Source organism: Cenococcum geophilum (assembly GCF_001692895.1).
Source record: "Cenococcum geophilum 1.58 unplaced genomic scaffold K441scaffold_25, whole genome shotgun sequence".
NCBI lineage: Eukaryota > Fungi > Ascomycota > Dothideomycetes > Gloniales > Gloniaceae > Cenococcum > Cenococcum geophilum.
The window spans coordinates 1,790,041-1,810,547 of record NW_027137583.1 but is presented as its reverse complement, the minus strand read 5'-3'; the positions used below and the strand labels follow the sequence as shown (position 1 = coordinate 1,810,547).

General features: G+C 34.9%; 1 protein-coding gene across 1 annotated transcript; it reads left to right on the top strand.

The window, feature by feature from the left end:
• Nucleotides 1-15,567: 15,567 nt before the first annotated feature.
• K441DRAFT_612684 (PLP-dependent transferase) lies at nt 15,568-17,185 on the top strand. Its single transcript, XM_067645623.1, has 3 exons — nt 15,568-16,411; nt 16,462-16,604; nt 16,663-17,185. Exons 1-3 carry the CDS (start codon nt 15,595-15,597, stop codon nt 17,101-17,103), a joined length of 1,401 nt encoding a protein of 466 aa, XP_067503319.1. The 5' UTR covers nt 15,568-15,594; the 3' UTR covers nt 17,104-17,185.
• Nucleotides 17,186-20,507: the final 3,322 nt, after the last annotated feature.

Below are 20,507 nucleotides of genomic sequence, written 5' to 3'. Positions count from 1 at the left end.
AAATAAAAATTTAAAAGGGCGTATATTACTAATAAGCCTAAAGGACATCCTAGAGAATATAGCCCTAGGTAAAACAGTATACGCTTTATACCTAAAGGAGTATTAAATCTAACCCCTATTTAATAGTAAAATAGGTATAGAGCCTAGTATAGGTAATAACCCCTTTATAATAAAGACCCTATAGGGAACTATTAGATAGGTTGCGGAGATATTATAAGAAGGCGGCGATTTTAAGGATTTTATAAGATACTTTAACCATTATAGGTTACTCTAGCTTAAGTAATATACAGAAAGTATACTACGGCATTTTAAGCGCTATGTTAAGGATTTTCATACCCTTTACTAGCTATTATATAAAATAGTGTAATATATAGTGGCAACTATATATAAGCAACTATTATAGCGTATAACGCTGCCTATAAGTATTCTAAGGGAGCTTTAGAACCTACCTAATAATAATATAGATAATAAACGCGACCCTAATTTATTAAATATTCTAGTAGGCCTAAGGGACTTACTAAGGGTATTTTTAGGTAGGAGAGCTAAAGTCCTACTATAGAACTTGGAGAATGATTATATAATTAATCTAAAAGAAGGTAAATAACCGCTAAAACTTTCTATTTATAACCTCTCGTATAAAGAGCTTAAGATTTTATAGAAGTACCTTAATAGGTTATTAAAAAGGGGGTAGATCTAGCCTAGTAAGTCGCTAGTAGGCGCGCTAATTCTCTTTATTCTAAAACTAGATAGAACTATAAGGCTATACGTAGACCATCGCGGCCTTAATAAGATTACAATTAAAAACCGTTACCTACTACTACTAGTTAGTAAAATACTAAATCGACTATTTAGGGCGAAGATCTTTATAAGCTAGATTTATAAGATGCCTATTATAGGCTCTATATTAAAGAAGGGGATAAGTAAAAGACCGCTTTTAAGACCTAATATAGCTATTTTAAGTATCTAGTAATGCCTTTTAAACTAGCTAATACGTCTATAATATTTTAATTATATATTTATAAAGCCTTATAGGGACTAGCTAACCGCATATACGTTATTTATTTAGATAATATCTTAATCTACTTAGAGGATAAGAATTAATATAAGTACCACGTCCGCGAAGTGCTAGAATGTTTAGATAATTAGGGCCTCTATACTAAGGCGTTAAAGTATATCTTTAATACTAAGCAGGTTGAGTTTTTAGGTTATATTATAACGCCTATAGGTATAGTTATGGACCTAGTACGGATGTAGATAATTTAGGAGTAGCTAGAGCTAGAGAGCTACTAGAATGTTTAAGTATTTTTAGGCTTTGCCAATTTCTATAGGCGCTTTATTTATAACTACTTAAACATTGTTTAATACCTATTTAACTATATTATAGAAGCTTCCTAAGACCTAACCTAAGAAGTAAAAAGCTTAAAGGTAGTAAGGAAGAAAATTAAAAAGGGATTAACTAAATAGTATAAGTTATAGTTATAGCCCGGAAAGGTTTAGGAGGCCTTTTAAAAACTTTACGCAAAGTTTAGAGAAGCTTTATTGCTATGGCATTTTAACCTAGATTAGCTATTAATAATAATTACTAATATATTAAATTTTGCCCTTATTAGTATCCTACTATAACCTAATAGGCATTTAGACGCTACCCAGCTTTACTAAAGACTAGTAGTATTCTATAGCAAAATTTTTTAAGGGCCTAAAGTTAGATATTATACCACGATAAGAAACTACTAGCTATAGTTAACTGCTTTAAATAGTGGTAATATTACCTTAAGTACGTAAGCTATACCACTTATATACTCTTAGATTATTATAATCTATACTACTTTATAACTATAAAGGAGCTTATACTATGGTGGTGGACGCGGTCCCTCTTAGATAGGAAGTCACAATGCTGTCTATCTGTCTGTCGGTTAGTTGGTTAGTCGGTTATTAGTTATTATTAATTAGTAGGAAAGCAGTTAGTAAGAAGAAAGGAAAGAATGTATTCTGGTAGGTCGTGATATATATATATATAATAGAGGGAAGAAGAAAGGAAGCCGAAGGCTCTATAAATATAGAAAAATGCTAAGATAGTAGGCGACGTCTAATCTATACCACTATATACCTCCCCTACTAAGAACGTTGTCCCCTAACGTTTTATAATATAAAAGAATAGCAAAATAAGAGTATAGTAAAAGTAGAATAGATAAAGGAAAGTATATCCCTAAATAAATGCGGGTAACTATATCCTTAACCTTCCTATAGAACTATTCTATAGTGTCCCTTTATTACCCATAGCTAAGATCCGATCTTCCTACTAGTAGTAACTAGGATAGTAGTAAACTAGAAATAATAACGGTAGTAGTAACGGTAGTAATGGTAGTAGCAATAATAATAAAAGTAGATAGTTAGCGCGGTAAAATAAAATAGAATAGTCGGTGGTAGAATAGTTGGCAGAAGAACTCGCTAACAGTTAGTAAGTAGTAGGACATCTAGCAGCAGAACTTTTGGTAGTAGAAATCTTAATAACGGCAAACGGTCGATAGCAGAACGGTTAGTAGCAGTTGGTTAATACAGTAGTAGCAGTAGCAATAGTGATAGAACGGTTAATAACAGAACGGTTAATAACAGAACGGTCGGTAGCAGTTGGTTAATACAGTAGTAGCAGTAGTAGTAGTGACAGAACGGTTAATAATAGAACGGTTAGTAGTAGTTAGTTGGAGGTAGCTAGTTGGGCGGCGGCAGGGCGATTGAAACGGTAGGGTCTGGCGGTTAGGAGAGTAATAGTAGAACAGCTAAAATAGCATTAGGCCTAGAACAGGTTGGTCGGAATAGTTAAACAATATAGTAGATCCGGTAGATCTAGCAGTAAAATATATCTAGTAACGGTATAGATCTAGAACAGTAGAGATAGAGCAGTTAATTAAAATAGTAGAGGCCTTAGCTTGATTTAATTGTTTAGTTAATTATTTAATATCAAAATTCTACATCTAGCTCTATATCGGTCTGTATTGTAAGCAGCTTCTCAGTGAAGGCTCTGCCTGTGGCTTTATATTAGGCCCTGCATCTAGCTATGCGTCTAGCTGTATATTTAGCTATATATTAGTAGCTCTGCATTGCATATTCTGCGTCTACGTCTGCGTGTGTATCTATATATGTACCTGTATGCCTGCTTGTCTGCTATTATAGGATCTTTAACTGCTAATTGAAGACGTCTAATAGCGGCGGGTAACTAATTTAATTTAACTATGACTATATAATTAACTAACGTTTAAATAGGGTATTAGGTCGGCCCGACCAAAGGCTCTAATTTAACAACTTAACTTATATAGGCGGCGTTTAACTAATTAGGATCTAACTAAGGCTCTAGCTTAACTTAAGGTGTTTTCTACTACACGTACGACCTAGGCTCTGCATCCATAGTCAATTAAGGCTCTTAGTGTCTACTAGGCGTCTAATCTAGAGACCTATCTTAAGACGTCCTTCCCTGTAAGCATAAACGGCAGCTTTTAGTAGACCACTATTGCGGGCCCAGTGCTTTTCTAGGGCGTCTCTTATAGCCGTTTTCCTCCCCTTCTAGGCCGTCCTTGCCTTTAGCTTCTTTGGTACATCCTTAGGCTTTTACGGCTGCTTCTTTATCCCTACTACTAGTAGTACGCTCACGTATCCTTGATCTTCTTCCAGCTTAAGAGCCTTCTTGGGGTTGTCTTCTACTCTTAGTCTCTTGGTCGTTATCCTACTAGTCCTGCGCTTCGCCTAAGTCATTCTTAGTATTATCTGGTGCCAGCTTCTCGGTTATTATAACTACCTCCGTTGCATATCCCTTGTCCTTATGTCTATAATACAGCCCTTTTATTAAGACGATCTCTAAGAAGTGCTGGCTCCTACATATCTAATTCCTGTCCCACTTGTAATCCTTAATAAAGTCCTTTACTAGCTTAGCCAGATACGGCTTTATCCTGTCTTTAGTTGTATGAGGATAGCTTAGGCTTAACGTGGTTAGCTATACCCTGTATACAATCTCTTACAGTGCCTTTTTATATACTACTCTACCGTTTCCGTAGTGCTTTATCACTAATATTATGCTATTGCCTTTATATAGGTCCCTTTTTTACTACAGTATCTGTTCTTATCGTGCGGCTAGCGCAGTACTAAATTCAAATAGCAGTAATAGTTGTGCTATAATTATTCGTCGTTTAAATAAGGAATAAGGTCGGCCCGGTTAAAGGCTCTAATTTAACAACATTAAACTAATTTGATGGCGACGTGCTAACATTAAGGCTCTGGCTTAATTCGATTCTTTAACTAGTTACGGCTCCTATACAGTTATTCGATTAATTAAGGTTTCTATATAGTCGTTTAATTAAGGCTCTACATGCAGCTCTATATGCAGCTCTGCGTCTAGCTCTACATTGTATAATCGGCTCTATATCCGTGCAATCTATTAAGGCTCTTAGTGCCGTTCTTGTTGTACAGCTAGCGCATTATTGAATTCTAAGGGCGGTGTAGAGTTCTGCCGATTCTACTGCTAAATGGACCAATTAGGATTTTCTGTACCGGGTATAGAAAATCGCTATTAGCTCGGCAATAGGCGGTAAGCTGAGCTAATATCTCTGCAGTAGGTCATCGCGACTAATATATCTTAACGCGTTATAATTAAGAAAGTAAATAAGAAAAGGAGCTTTAGGAAATACTATAACTAAGCAGATAAATAGAAATCTTTTATATAGCTGTCACCTACGTCCCCTCCCCTACCTTAAAACTTGACTATCCCCTAGTTAAATATCTTATACCTATGGCGGAGCCTACTATAGAGCCTACTGTGGGGCCTATAGGTTAATAGCTAACCTAGTTAAGCGTCTGTTTTTAAAACCGTCTCTAAGGATTAAACGATTTATTCTTTTTCCTAGCTTTAGCTATCTTATCTATAGGCTGTGACCTAATCTAGATATAATCTCCTAGTTATATATTCTTCTCCTACGGCTTAACGGCTGTCCTGGCTATACGGCTGTCTCTAAGGGTCTATAGACGTTACTAGCTAGGTGTTACTACTAAGTCTATAGGTTGCACTTAATAGTAGTCCTCCTAGTTTGTACGCATTCCGTTACTATTTTTTAGCACTACTCCGTTATAGAAAGTAGTAAAATCTGTTTATACTATAGGGGCCCGTTACTACGTCTGTTCTTCCTTTAGCCTGCCTAGGTCTGTTCCTTAGTATATATAGAGCCAGTTCTTAATATTTTTTAACTGTCCTTTATTGCTAAGCCAAGGTAGTTTAGGTCTAGGTCGTTTACGCGTCCCAGCTATTAGTCTTTCTTAATTAAATAGATGTATAAGTCCTTACTAAATAAGATCCTTAAGCTCTTAGTATTTATACTTAGTAAAATGGTAACTTCCTTCGCATCTAAAATAGGTCTACTAGTCTTGTCCTTACGTACCTTACTAACCCTATACGTCCTATTGCGGCCGTCTAAAGGTAGTAGAATCTTACAGATATTAAGAGCTTTACGGATATCAAAAGCCTTATAGGGGTCGAGAGTTCTATAGAGGTCAAAAGTCTTACAGAGATTGGGTGCTGTTCTACTAGTCTTTATATCCTAGTGCTAGGCTATATCCTTATACTAGGCTTTAAACTATAGCCTAATCCGTAGCGGGTGACTGCTGTTATATTAGGGCTCCTCTGTATACACCTAGCCTAGCTAGGTTAAGAAGTCTTCCTTCTCTTCTACAACTAATCTTATTCCTTTACTACCGTAGCTCTTATATAAGCTAGATATTTAGAGCGTTTTCTTCTAAAAGGACATCTATTCGCTTGGCGCCCTCTACAGCCACTATCCTTAACTTTACGGCCTCCTTTAGTCTTTTAAATATAAAGGTGCTAGGCTCGTCTACTACGGCTCCTATCCTTTCTATTGCGTGCCTACGGTAGTTAGTTAGAAGCCCCTATACAAACTATTACCCTCTCTCTAAATCTAACAGATTGCCCGCCGCTATAGCTTTGGCTAAGATGGTAGTAAAGTCCCATATGTAGTGACGCAAGTCGCCCGGTTGTTCTGTAGATATTTAAACATAAGCTTTTATAAAGTCTCTTATCTCTATACGTCGGTAGTAGTCTTTAGCTTAATATTTGGTTCTAAGCCTTCTTATAAGCTCTGTCTAGTTACCAATTACAAACTTAGGCAGGCTTTAGATCTATATCCCTATCTAGTAATTGTAGTACTCCGGAAGGCCCTGGTGCTTCTCCTTACTTGTGATGTAATATCGGGCGCATAGTCGTTTGTACTGCTTAATAAACTATAACATGTCCTGTCCTATAAAGTACGGAGTTCTAATAGTTCCTAGGGCTGGCATAGGCTAAACCATAACGTAGATCTTATCTCAAGCCGTTAACTATTAGTTACGTGCATCTAGAGCCTCCTTAAGAGCCTATAGGTAATCCTTACGGTTCCTATTCTTTGTCTACTAAGGGTTATTAGTCCTAGGTGTTACGAGTAAACGCTATGGTAGGTCTACTTACATTGCTACCTAAGGTAATGGTGTCCTAAATAGCTGTCCTGGTGTTAGTTTATACTTAGCAAAAAAAGTATAGGCTTTAGTTCCTTTTGGCTGCTTCTTAACGCCTAGAGGCTGGTCTTCCTAGGAGAGTATAGAATTACCATCTTCTACTACTGCCGGGTCTCGATACGTCCGTCTATTTTAGCCTACCGTTACTCTGTATAGTAGGGTACTGCTAGGCCTTAGGCTTCTACTTATATCTATATCTTTATGGAACGCCTCTATAGCCACCGCTAACACAATCTGGATAACTTAAAAGAAGATAAAGCTAAGCCAGAATAGGAAGCTTTTAAGGGCAAATCTAATCTCGTGTACTTGCGACCTTGCTTAGTATTCTCTCTTCTGTTCCTAAAGGGCAACGCTAACTTCCTCTACCGCTAGATGCCTTAGATCTCGTTTCTATCTAATTAATTGGCTTTTAGCTTATTGTCTTTACATCTTTAATAAAGCTCTAGCCATGCTCGTGCGCAGGTAGTAGAAATATCGGGTATCTCTGACCGCCGGTTAAAGCTATCTAATTAGCTCGCTGGTTCGCTTAATGTCCTTATACGTAACTTTCCGAGACCTTTACCACTCCTTTTTGCCACTCTTTAGCCCGTGCGTTAAGTCTGGCTATTTTATCTTTTCTAGGACTGCCTAGTTCCCCTTACTGTCCGATACTACTTAGTTCTTTACTTCTACTATCTTGTCTATCTAGCTGGCGGTTCTTTTATAGCTAGTCGCTCTTCTATAGCTAGTGGTTTTTTATAGTCGTAGCGTATTTCTACGTGTATGTAGCACTAGACTTCTAATTTAAAGAGCTTGCCGTCGTCCCTATGTGGAATGCCATATGTGGTGGTGGACGCGGTCCCTCTTAGATAGGAAGTCATAATGCTATCTGTCTGTCTGTTAGTCGGTTAGTTAGTTGGTCGTTAGTCGTCATTAATTAGTAGAAAAGCAGTTAGTAAGAAGAAAGGAAAGAATGTATTCTGGTAGGTTGTAATATATATGTATATAATAGAGGGAAGAAGGAAGGAAGCCGAAGGCTTTATAAATATAGGAAAATGCTAAGACAGTAGGCAACGTCCAATCTACACCACTATAATACCTTAATAAGCTAAATAGGCAGAGAAGCTTATATAATTTAATTTTAAGATTAAATATAAGCTAGGGGAAAACAACCCTACTAATAAACTGTTATAACGGCCAGACTATACTAAAGGCTTTAAAATAGAAGAAGGAAAATAGATAATAAATATCTTACTCCCTATACTATAGAATAAGCTCTAGGTATAGAATGCTTAATTACCTATAGCACTATATACTAAGTCTTAGGCGGTATAAGCCCTATTAGTTTCTACTAATATTTTAGCTAGTACCCAGTCCGTTACTAATAAGGGTCTAAATATACCTAGATAGGACGTCCTTAATACATTCTTAGAACCTAGTAATATACTATCTCTAATTACTAAGCTATCCCCTTAAACTAATAGTAAAGCTATAGAGTAATTAGAACTTAGAGCCCTATAATAACTAAAGGACTTTAACTTTATAGCGGCCTTTCTAATATACGCGTATTAAAGAGTTATAAGATCTATAGTACTATCTAGTCTTATACTTAAAGTAATATAGAATAAAATAGCTTTTACCTAAAAACTATCTAAAAGGTTAATAAATCTTATCCATAAGATGTAACGGAGGGACGCTTTCTATACTATCCTTAATGCAAAAGTAGACCGGAAATGTAATAGAAAGGAAGCTACTAGGCGCTACTATTAGGAACTAAACCTAATAGGCCTACTATATAGAGGTAGTAAGGTTTAGGTGCTATAAGAAGCAAATCTATAACAGAAGATTCTTATAAAGAATTACAATAATCCTTTAGGCGGCCACTATGGTTAAGTAAAAATAGTGGAATTACTTTAGCGTAAATACTATTAGCTAAAGCTTAATTAGGAAGTAAAGGAGTATATTAGCTATTATAAGAAGTATTAAGTATATAAGATCAGTAGGTATAAGCTATAGGGTCTACTTAAATTAGTTCCCCCCGCTAGTAAGCTATAATAATATTACGCTATAGATTTTATTACAGATCTCCTACTATCTAAAGATAGCCAAGGATGAATATATAATTTGGTCCTCGTACTTATTAATAGGTTTTTAAAGTACGTCTAATACCTTTCTATTAATAAAACAATTAATATATAAGCGCTCGCCAGCCTAATTAAGGAGAAATACTTCCTTAAAGTAGATTAACCGTACTCTATTATTACTAATAGGGGCAGCGTCTTTATAAGCTAGTACTAGTCAGATTTATACTTTTATTTAAAAATAGACTACTATTATAGTATAGCTTTTTATTTATAAATGGACGGGTAAATAGAACGTTAGAACTAGGAACTAGAGTCTTACCTATAAATATATTTAAACTACTAGCAAGACAACTAGTATAAGCTACTTCTATATATAGAGTACGCTTATAATTTAAAGCAATACGTATTATATAAGTATGCACTAATCTAGATTACCTATAGTATCTAATTATTTAGGTTTAATAGTATACCTAATAATTACTAGCTAAGGCTATATAGTTAGTTATAGGACCCTACTAGGGGGTCTAAGGATATCTACTAGAGAGTATAAGGATACCTCTAGGAATAGGAGGAGTAATAAAAGTATGCGAAGCAGAGCCTATAAAATGCCTAAGAGTAGTAGAGACTTTAGTATAACCGTAAGTACTAAGATAAGTATTTCGGAGTAGGCGATAAGGTTCTATTACGTTTAATAAATATTAAGGCCCGTTAACTATTAAAGAAGCTCGATATAAGATACCTAGGTCCCTTTTAAGTTAAAAAACAAATTAGTAAGTTAGCCTACTGTCTCTAGTTACCCCTATTTATAGCCTATATATATCTAGCGTTTTATATAAACCTACTAGAGCTATAGTATAGACTACTGCTAGAAAAGAACTTCCGTCTAGGCCTAATTAAATACCTTAAGGTAGTAGGTGAGTGGTACGAGGTTAAAGCTATACTATATTATAAGTCTGTTAAGAATAAGCTTTAATATAAAGTTAAATGGCTAGGCTAGCCCACTAAGGATTTTATATAGGAACTAGAGGATTACCTTAATTATTATAAAGATATTTTAAAAGAATATTAGGACTAAGGTCTATAATCTACAAATTATAGAAAGCGCTTTAATACTATGGTATTATCGCGACCTATAAAGAAAGCTCGCGAAAAGAGTAAATAGGTTAAATCGGATATAAAATAAACAAGCTCTAAAAACTATAAGGATTAGAGCTATAGCCTAAGGTAGGACTAGTCCTTAGCCTTTTTATATATATAGCATAGAATTAATAGGGCATTTTGCTAGAATTATATACCTATTAATTAATCTATACTAGGAATATTATTTCTAGGGCTCCTAAGCCCTTTTAAAAGCCTTATAAGGCCTTTCCAAGCACCTAATTAAGGTCTTTAATTACTACTATATATAAGAATAAATCCCAAATACTTAGTCTAAAAAGCTACTATGCCTTATCCTTAGGAGCAGGATTAGTATCTATTAGGCTATTAAGTAATGGCTAACAAGAATGGGATCAAGACCCCTTAGTGGGGGTATAAGTAGGTATAAAAATAGGGGTAGGATAATAAGGTGTAGCTAGGGCAGAGATTCTTAAACGCTTAATATTAATATTAGGTCTAAACTAATACTAATAAAGCTCTTGCGGCGTAAGCTTATAGTTAATAAAGATACGCTTAAGCCTAGAATAAATAAAGACGTTAGCTGGCTAGCATAGTCTAGAACCACTAAGACCTTATTATGGCAACTATTAGTTACCTATCCGCTAGGTACCTAAAGAGTAACCTACCTAATACCGTATTATATTATGCTCTTTTAAAACTTAACACGTATACGCAAATTCCTTCTTATAGTAGACGGCAACCTTCTTCTTATTACCCCTATTTCGTACCCTATCCTTAGTATACTAACCTTACTCTTATATTAGGCGTTACTAGCTAGCTTATTAAAAATTGTAAGCTGTATAAATAGCTATAGTATAGCCTTAAATCTAACTAAGATATTTAGTATTAGCGCTAGAATAAGACAAAGCCCGGGCAATATAATAGTTAAGGATATTAAAGGATTGTCGCCACTTAGGCCTAGGCTATTAAAGCTTAAAGTTAGTAATGGAAATCTATTAAGGATAGAAAAGTTTATCTTAACGTAACTGCCGCTCTTAGTACGCATGTATTAATTATAAGGACTAAAGGTATTAAATTTAANATANTGNGTCTTANTATAAGCCTNTAGAATCCTATTATTAGATTTCTAATCTTTTAAAGACGTATAAGTAAAATTATTTAGGTAGGACTAGTACTAGTTATAGGTTAGTAGGGGTTAGGGTTTTATATATAAAGGTAGGGCTAGAATACGCTATAGAATTTACTTAAAAGAGTAGTTAGCAGGAGAACAAAAAGGCATATTAAATTAATAATGAAAAAGAAGAAAATCTTAATAATATATTAAAGATACGTCCAAATTAGATAAAGGTTAATAATAGGAAGTAAAGTATTAAGGGAAAGGATTAAGCTTAATAAGTAAAGTATCTTTATACTTTACTATCTAATACCCTTTTAGTAAATAGCCGCAACCTTACTAATATAACTCCGTTATAATAGCGCTATTTAAAAAAAAAAAGGAAACGCGCGTATAAATTATTTAACTATTACTTCCTTATAAAAACTGACTACGCGGCTAGGGAAAGGTAATTAAGACGTTAAATTAAAGACGTATATAGGTTAAATTAGACCTATAACAATACTATAGTATTAAAGATTAACGTTATAGACGTTCTTAATAATTGTATAATAGCTATAGTTGCTATTATAAAGTGTCCCTATTTGCTAGGTAGTAGAGCTATACTAAATATACGGAATAGGACTACTAGATTTAAAACTATATATACTAAATCTTAAGAGATAAGTCTCTTTAACTAACTAATTAATACCTTAACTATATCTAATAGCCTAAGGGCAAATATGGGAATAATGCGTTAGTAACGTAGGGGATTATAAGAAAAGAATTATAAGAAAGGATTATAAGAAAGGATTATAGACTATATTTTAGCAGTTAAAGATAACAGTAAGCTAAGGCTCTATATATTAAATCCTATACTAAAAGGTTCTACGGAACTATACTAGAATACTAAATTACCTATAATACTTATAATTAATTACAGACTAGTATAAAGGCTTAGAAGTAGAGTTATATAAAAATCCCTATATTAGCCTAAGTAGTTACTAATATGCTTCTAGTAAGCTTCTAATAGGTCTTCTAATAATCCTTACGTCTTTTCTCTAGTCATATTTTTTTCTTATTAAGGTTTTTTAGGAGTTTAAAGTAGGGGTTAAATAGATAGATAATATATAGCGGTATACTAACGTCTTTCTAATATCTCTTTAAACCCCTTCTGGGACGAGCCCTTATAATCTCCCTACTATAAGGTAATAGCGATTAGGGGCTAACTGTAAGAAGGGGGGGGGTAATATAAGGGATATTATTGCGGATACCTTAGGTTGCCCCTAGGACAACCCCTAAACGCCCCTTAGATAGTTACCGGTTACGTGCTAAAGGTACGTGCCTATAGTATATAGTCTCCACAATCCTAGAGGCCTTACCTCCTTAAGGATTCGTCTTTCTTACTAATTTATTCTGTTCCACAATTGTGTCCTTATAGCCCCCTATCTATAAAGTCCCCTTATAGTAGCTACCTATTATATAAACGCTATAGGTAGTTCTAGTTTTTAATAAATAGATAAAAGCTAGTTTATAAAGATATAGTTAATAACTCCTTTCACATCTAGGAATAATATAGTAGCTATCCTTTATCTAGCTTTTTTCCTATTATTTTTAAATTAGATATTATTTAGAAGTAGTAAAACTGCGTTAATTATAGACTATTATCTTTTTTCTCCTATTTATAAGTCTTAGAGTAAGTTAGTAGTACTAGCTATTATAGGATATCTCTATAACACCTTATATATATCTATCTATTTCCACCGATTTAATAATTAAAGACTAACTATAAGATAACAATCTAATGGCAATCTACGGCACTCTGCTATATTCCGTTAAGTTTTACTAAATTCTTCTAAGTTCTGCTAGGACTACTACCTAAATCTTATTCTACGCTATATACGTATTAACTAAATAACTAAGTTAATAATATATACTCTTACTTTCCGTTTTCTTACCCTCTTTCCTTATATAATGTCTTAACTTTATTATATAGTTTATATACATAGCTTAATAATATCTACTTTGCTATATATTATTGTCGCTTATACTTACTCCTAATACTATATTACGTTAACTTTATATACTGCCCTTTAAAATACAGAATAACCTAAAACCCCTAATAATAGCCGCTGGTATTATATCCGTACTCTAAAAATAATTAGTAGAGATATAGAAGTTTTTTTATAGATGCGCTTATATAGAACTAAACTACTTTAAATTAATAATAAGCCAAATAAGAAGTATAATACTAGCAATTAATTAAGGACCTCTAAGAAGAAGTCCGCACCCTTAAGATACCTACGCTAGGACCTTAAGACTAAACGCGATCTCTAGGGATAAATACGTAGAACTTAAGCCTTAAACCTATAGTAATTACTTACCCTTAGCTAACTACTATACCGTAATAATCCGAATAACTACTAAACCCCCTAGTATTTATTAGCAAATAATAGGAACTCTAATTATTTCTAGGCTAGCGTAAAAATAAGCTAACTAGTAACGCTAACTATTATCTAATTAAGGTTAATCGACTCTATTACGCCTTAAGTTAACTAGAAGATGAGGTAGTTAACCTTATTAAACCTTTTTAGCCAAACTTAGTATAAAACCTACTTATATTTCTTAAAGCTATATATAGTAACCTAAACTGCTAAGCTACTATTTATAGGAAGATAAACTATATAACTTAAGGAACGAAAAGTTTCCTAGTATATTTCTCTAAATTTAACCGTTATATAAGGGAAATAGGCTAGAACGACTCCGTATTAATTAACAGCCTTATTAAATCTATAAGCCCTAAACTAAAAACCTCCCTAATAGGCGTAACCCTACTAAAGGCCCTTAATACCTATGCTAACGTTATTAATAAATGGTATAATAATATACTACGCCTAATACCGAAGCCCACTCTTTAATATAATATAACAGCCCTTACTTCGCCCCTTTTTAAAAGGATCTATAAATAGTTAACGCTGGCAGTCGTTTACTACCCTAATCCTTTAGCTATTACCTCTAATTCTTTCTATTCCCCTTTAGTTCTTTATTTAATAAAAGTTGCCAATAAGGATAAAGCCCTAACCGGCACTATATAAAAACCCTGCTCTAGTTACCTCTAAAAGGAAGGTTTTAGAGCTAGGTCGCTCTTTAAGACGACCCTACTATAGGATCTTATTAAACGCATTGGATATTATAAGCTCCAACTCTTAGGATTATAGTTTAACTATTAACCACCGTCTTTAGAAGAAGGGTTAATAGGCTAAGGCTTAAGTCCTAATTAATATAAGAGCTAGCGGTATAGGATTTATTAATAAAATCTTTGTGTAAGATAATGGTTTACCCTAATACCCCTTAGCTAGTATGTTAACGTATTTAGATTTAATAGTAAACGTACTATCTCGAGCTATATTACTAGTTAGATTAGCTACTAGATTATCTACTTATTATAACCTTGCGCTACTTATACGGCGGTATAGGCTGGAGAGCTTATAAGGCATTCCAACCGGCAGCCCGTCCAGTCGCGAGATACTACTGCTATCTTTTTAGTTTGCATGGTCGAGTGGGTTGGGCTTAGGTGTAACACTACTAGTATATATAATTTTTTATCTCTAGATCTATAAGAATCTAAAGAGGCTAAGGGACCCTTTTCTCCTATATTTATATAGGGGGTTTCTTCTACTAGTTTCTCTAGTACTAAAACTTTTACTTCTAGTCCTAGTCCCTAAACTAGAGTGGTTTTTCCCCCTACTATTAGAAGTAAAAGGAACTACAAAAAAAAGACTTATTAAGCTTTTACTAGTAGAAAAGCTCTAAAAGACAATATTTTTCTTACTAAGGAAAATCCATCTAAAGGAGATATAGAAAAGTACTTATACCCCTATATCTTATTAGGCTTTTGCTTTTTTTTTTTTTAAAGAAACCCTTAAGGAATGTCTATATTTTATAGTTTTAGTATTCCTAATTATGCCTTACTTATAAGCTAAGGCTCCTTTTATTAAGTCTTCTATTATAAAGAAAGGGGGATAAATCTACCTCTGGCTTGCTAAGTAGGCGGAATTTGGTCTTAGGAATTAAAAAAACAATAGTTTTTAACAGAAAGATAAGTATATATAAGTTTTAAAGTGCAGCGCTACCTTTTAGTAAAGTTATAGATATGGTTAAAGCTAGTACTTATATTAAAGCTAAATTAGATAACTTCTTGCTAATAAACCTTATTATCGATTTTATCTAAATCCTATTAGAAATAGAATTCTTAAAAGAATATATAAGTATTAGGGGTATAAATACTATACTAAGACTTCTCTATTAATATAGCCTAGCGTTAACTTACTATCTAAAGAAGAATAAAGCTATTGCCCTTATCGTCGTAAAGCGGCTTATTAATTTAGACAGTATATATGACGGATGCTTTAATATATAACCACTTAACGCGTTAGATTTAAGCGGTGCAACAAGATCGCGACAAGAGGCTTTAATATTAGATAAATTAGGTATAGTACGATAGCAAGGCTCCACTATATAATCTTAATTGACGGCGTCCTTTTACTAAGCTGTATACTAACTCTATACGGCAGGTATTTCGCGGATCCTTATTTTCCAGAAAAACCGCTCTAATATTAGGCATTTGCAAAAGTGGAGCGCTCTGTGTCAGAGCTTAGGGCTGTCCACACCCCTTGTATTGACTATTCAATAGGAGCTTTTCCCTCCCCAAATTTTATGTGTCAACAGTTTTTGCATCCAATTCTTCTTACTTCTGTCACAAGGACCCTTACAATGTCTGCTTCTTTCGTCGTAGAATGGGCCAAGGCGCAGCAGCCGAAAGGGACTAGCATAAAGAGCGCCTCTGTATTCTATCGTAACCTTGAAGAGGAGCTCGATCTTCGCAGGGCGCAACATATCTGTCTAACGCCGCATACGAGAGATAACGCTATCGACTTCTCATCGACTGACGTCCTCGGTCTTAGCTCCTCAGGCTCCTTGAGAGTGGCTTTCCTCGACGAGTTTGCACAACACCCCAGCTTTCAACTGAGTAGCCACGGATCGCGGCTCACAGATGGCAACTCGAAATACTTGGAAACGCAAGAGCGAGAGCTTGCCGAATTTCATGGTGCCGAGTCAGCATTAATCGTCAGCGCGGGAAGTGTGGCCAATGGTGCTATCTTCTCAGTCATACCGCGGCCTGGGGATGCCATTGTGTACGACGAGTTTATCCACGCAAGCGTCCACGATGGCATGAAAGACAGCCTGGCGCTATTCAAAAGGCCATTCCGCCATAACGACGTGGACTCCTTCTTAGATACCTTGGTTGCTGTTCGGGATTCCCAGCCACAGATACGCAAAGGAACACGTTGTGTCATTATAGCTGTGGAGTCGATCTACAGCATGGACGGGGACGTCTGCCCACTCCAAGACCTTATTAAGGCGGCCAAAGAAATATTTCCGAACGGCAATGCACAATTCGTCATCGACGAAGCCCATAGCACCGGCGTCATCGGTCCGAAAGGTGCAGGACTTGTTTGTGCCCTAGGTCTTGAAAAGGATGTTGCAATCCGACTGCATACCTTTGGAAAGGCCTTGGCTGCATCTGGCGGTAAGGCTTCCGGCAATAAAGTGTTGTAGTTAGACTGACGCTTTCCTTAGCCGTGATACTGTCCAACAACACTGTCCGCACGATGCTGCTAAACTACGCAAGAGGCATCATGTTTACAGTTGCCCCCTCCTTTCCAATGCTGGCTTCGATTCGGGCTGTATATACGCTCCTGAAGACTGGTAAGACGCAGCAGGTAATCTTACCCTTCCTTGTTTAAAGTGGTCAAGTTCTAAAGTGCTAATGTATGTTAGGCCCAAGACAGAATACAACATGTAGTGAAACTATTTTTGGAGAAAATTACTTCTAGTCCGATTTTGGATCGAGCCAATAACGCGGGAATTCTCCGCATTCCTCTTCACGAAGATTGGGAATCGCGACCCTTCGTGACCCAAATAGTTCCCATCTGGACACGGCCAAGGCAGAACTTTTTCCTCGCGTTCCATCTGCAACTCGCGGGATTCTCCGCTTTCCCGATCTACTTCCCCGTGGTTCCCAAGGGCGCAGAGAGAGTGAGACTGGTTTTCCATACGTCAAATACGGATGCTGAGGTGGAGGCATTGGTCGCATGCATCTGCGCCTGGGCCGAAGAGATGCTCGAGATTGAGGAACGTAGCGACGGAGTCAGACTACCGGCTGCCGCTCGTCGGGTTTACGCTTTGATGGCGAAGGAAGGCCTGAATCCATCTAAATAGAATATCACAGATGCTACTTTTGTATTAAAAAGACAAGGACTTTTGTCTCTGGCACTACATATCCCCGCTAAATATTAATTTCATAACCACATTTCGGCGCCCTAAAACAGTAAGAGGGGTCTCGGTGTAGTGAAAATCCCTCTATAGCGAACTATTTTCGCGTTTTGTATAAGAGGTACACCTAAAAAATTTAATTCGAGTCGCGCTTTTTAAGAGCGCGTTGCTCACGCTTATAATATTTAATTTTCATTATAAAAGGCGTTGTGAAAAGGGAAATACCCGATATTATATTTATAAATTTTAGAAGTTTTAAACCGACCGTTTTAAAGTTATAAGTATAAAGGTAAAAAATAAGTGAAATAGCCCCTAAAAAGAGCTACTTCAATTAATTTTACTTAGCTTAACTTTAAATTAAAAGTATTAAGTTATATAGTAATTAATAATATAGGGCTCCATGAAATCGCCTCTGCACCTCCACGCGGTGGAGCTCGGGAACCTGGCTGTACTATTGGCGTTCCATCAGGATCATGCCATCAGACTACCAGAGCAAACGCAGATATGTGTGTACAGCAGCTGCGCGCGTCGGCGCTGCGACGTGGTGGTGGTGTGGAGAATTTTTTCGCTGGGAGGGAGCCCCAACGAAAGGAGCAAGGGCAGGATAATATCAATTTTATAGTATTTTTAATTTAAATAGAAGCATGGTATAAGCAGTAGATAGGGCAAAATAGGTAATTAGGACACTCCTATATAGGAGTCTTAGAGTAGCAACCTAATGGTATTTTTCCTCCCGTTAATATAGCACGGGCGTACTACCTAAAGGGGCATATACTGTATTACCTCCTAAGTTCGCCCTTAGAGGTTTTTTGTACCTAACTTAGCGGAATTTATCTATATAGATCTTAATTACCGCATTGCATATTAATTAAGATCAAATAATAATTAATAATATATTAATAGCCTAATAATATAAATGTTTTTTAAAGGTCTCGAAAACTATATATAGACTAATTTTGTATATAAAATTGATTTTTTAATATAAGGTATAATAGCTTGTATAAATGCCTTTAAGGTAAAACTTATAGATTGCTATAATATAAAGATACTATTACAGAGTAGGTATAAGCGACGATAATATATAGCAAAGTAGATATTATTAAGCTATATATATAAACCGTGTAATAAAGTTAAAACGTTGCGTAAGGAAAGAAAATAAGAAATAGGAGAATATGGTAAATATTATTTTAAGGTTATTAGGTTAACGGAAACTATACTATATATAGGACAGATTTAAGTAGCGGTATAGGTTTTACTAGCTCTATTTATTAAGCCGACTAATTAGGATTTTCTATCCCTAAGATAGAAAATCGCTATTAGCTTAGTTAAGGTGGTAAGTAAAACTAATATCTGTATAGTAGAAATAGGTAGATATAATATGGTATTATAGGGCAGTCCTGTAATAGTACCCTCCCTTTAAACTTAAGCTTCTGTAAAATAGGGTTATAGTAGTTCTAGATAAAGCTTATAAAAGTCTTTTATACCTTATATAAGTTATATAGAGTTAATAGGTTTCTATAAGGGCTTAATATAGCCTTTCTATTTTATAAGATATATATATATTAATGTTTCTGTTTATTATACTTAATATTATTAATTCTTTTAATAAAGTACTCATCCTTACTATCTACTTTAACTGGTAGAGGAAGGTCCTAAATCTATTTAGGTAGGGCGTCTAATATAGGGGTAGTAAGGTATAGAACCGACATAGGATATAGGGTAGATTTTAACCATATTAGATAGCTTTAGTTAATAGGTATAAGGAGAGATAACCTTTTTAGCCTTATAAGGGCCAGCGTTTTTTTATTATTAAGCTTTTTAGTAGATTAGTTATATTTAAATTCCTTATATCTAGCTAGATAAAGTTACTAACTTAGTATACGGATGCTAGTGTTTAGTTTTTATTTACTACGGCCTTATAGATAGATTAGGCCTATATTATTTTATTAGTAAGGAACTATTATAGTTCTTCTATCTTTTATATAAATTAATTTACTTCTATAACTTATAAGGTATAATAAACGAGGCGAGGAATATTCCTATAGGGTTTAAAACTTATTTATAGATACTAGCCGTAGTTAGCTAGGAACAGGGAGGCCTTTATAGTTTCTAAGATGGAATTATTTATAGTAAACTTAGTAAATATAAGCTAGTTAATCTAGTCGTCCTATAAATATAATATATATATCTAAATATACCATTCTATTATAGCATTTACACATTTTATTTAACTATCCGTTTCCGGGCAATATATAGTAGATAATAGTACTTTATTACAAAGTTAGGTAGTTAGTTCTTTCTAAAATATAGAGATAAACTAGCGGCCTTTATTAGGGGTAATTATTTTAGGGGGTCTGTGTTAGCAACTTAGTCAATTAAGGCACGAGCACGGTAAGAGGGACGCGCAAGCCTATATAATTGGATTGTTTATAAACAAGGATCTAAAGCTAGAAAAAGGAAAGGAGAAGAAGAGTGGCGCCGCTCGATATTTTATAAGATCTTCGCGTCACGTAACCGCAATATACGGCAATCTGTGGCAACTTGCCAATATAGAGGACTATAAAGTTCTGCGAACTAAGTTCTGCTGGTGCCGTGATATTACCCCCCCACCTTAGTAAAGGCTTTATATATCCGTATTACTTCTATAGGGCGTTTTTATCCTTATATTCTTCTAGCAGCTTATTGTTTTCACTATAATAGTACTCTATTTACTTATCTAGGTACTTTAAGGGTTCTAGTTTATTAGGGTAACGGCTATAGAATTCTTAAAGCTTATAGGGACTGCTAATAAAGTTCTATATAGAGTACTAGGTAGGATTTAGGTTATAGCCTTTCTAACTAACGTGGTATTTTAGCGTTCTCCTTACTAGCTTATAGGCTAGTATTTCTTTTATTTTCTATTTATCGTCGCCATTAACTTAAATTGGTAAGGGGTTTTTATTCTTTTATCTGGGTAATAGGTTGTCCGCGGCTTTTTATAGTTTATTTAATAAGAAAATAGGGTAAACCTTTATTAAATTTAGGAGCTTTACTTTATATAAGTTACCCCTCTTTTTAAGGACCTTATACGGTTCTACTATCTAATAGTTTATCTTATGGCCAGGTTGTTTAATCTTTTAGTTCTTTATTATAACCTAGACTATATTACCTACGGTAAAGTTAGGCTTGCGCCCATGCTTATTTATTTACTATTTTATTAATTTTTAAGTCTTTTCTAGATTTATATAGGCTACTATTTAGGCTTCTTCTAAGCGCTTAGCGTACTACTAAGCTTCCTTATAAGATAGTTTTTTACGTATAGTCTAAGGTCCTTTTAGTCTTTTCTAGTTAAAGCTAGTATAGGGTAAGTA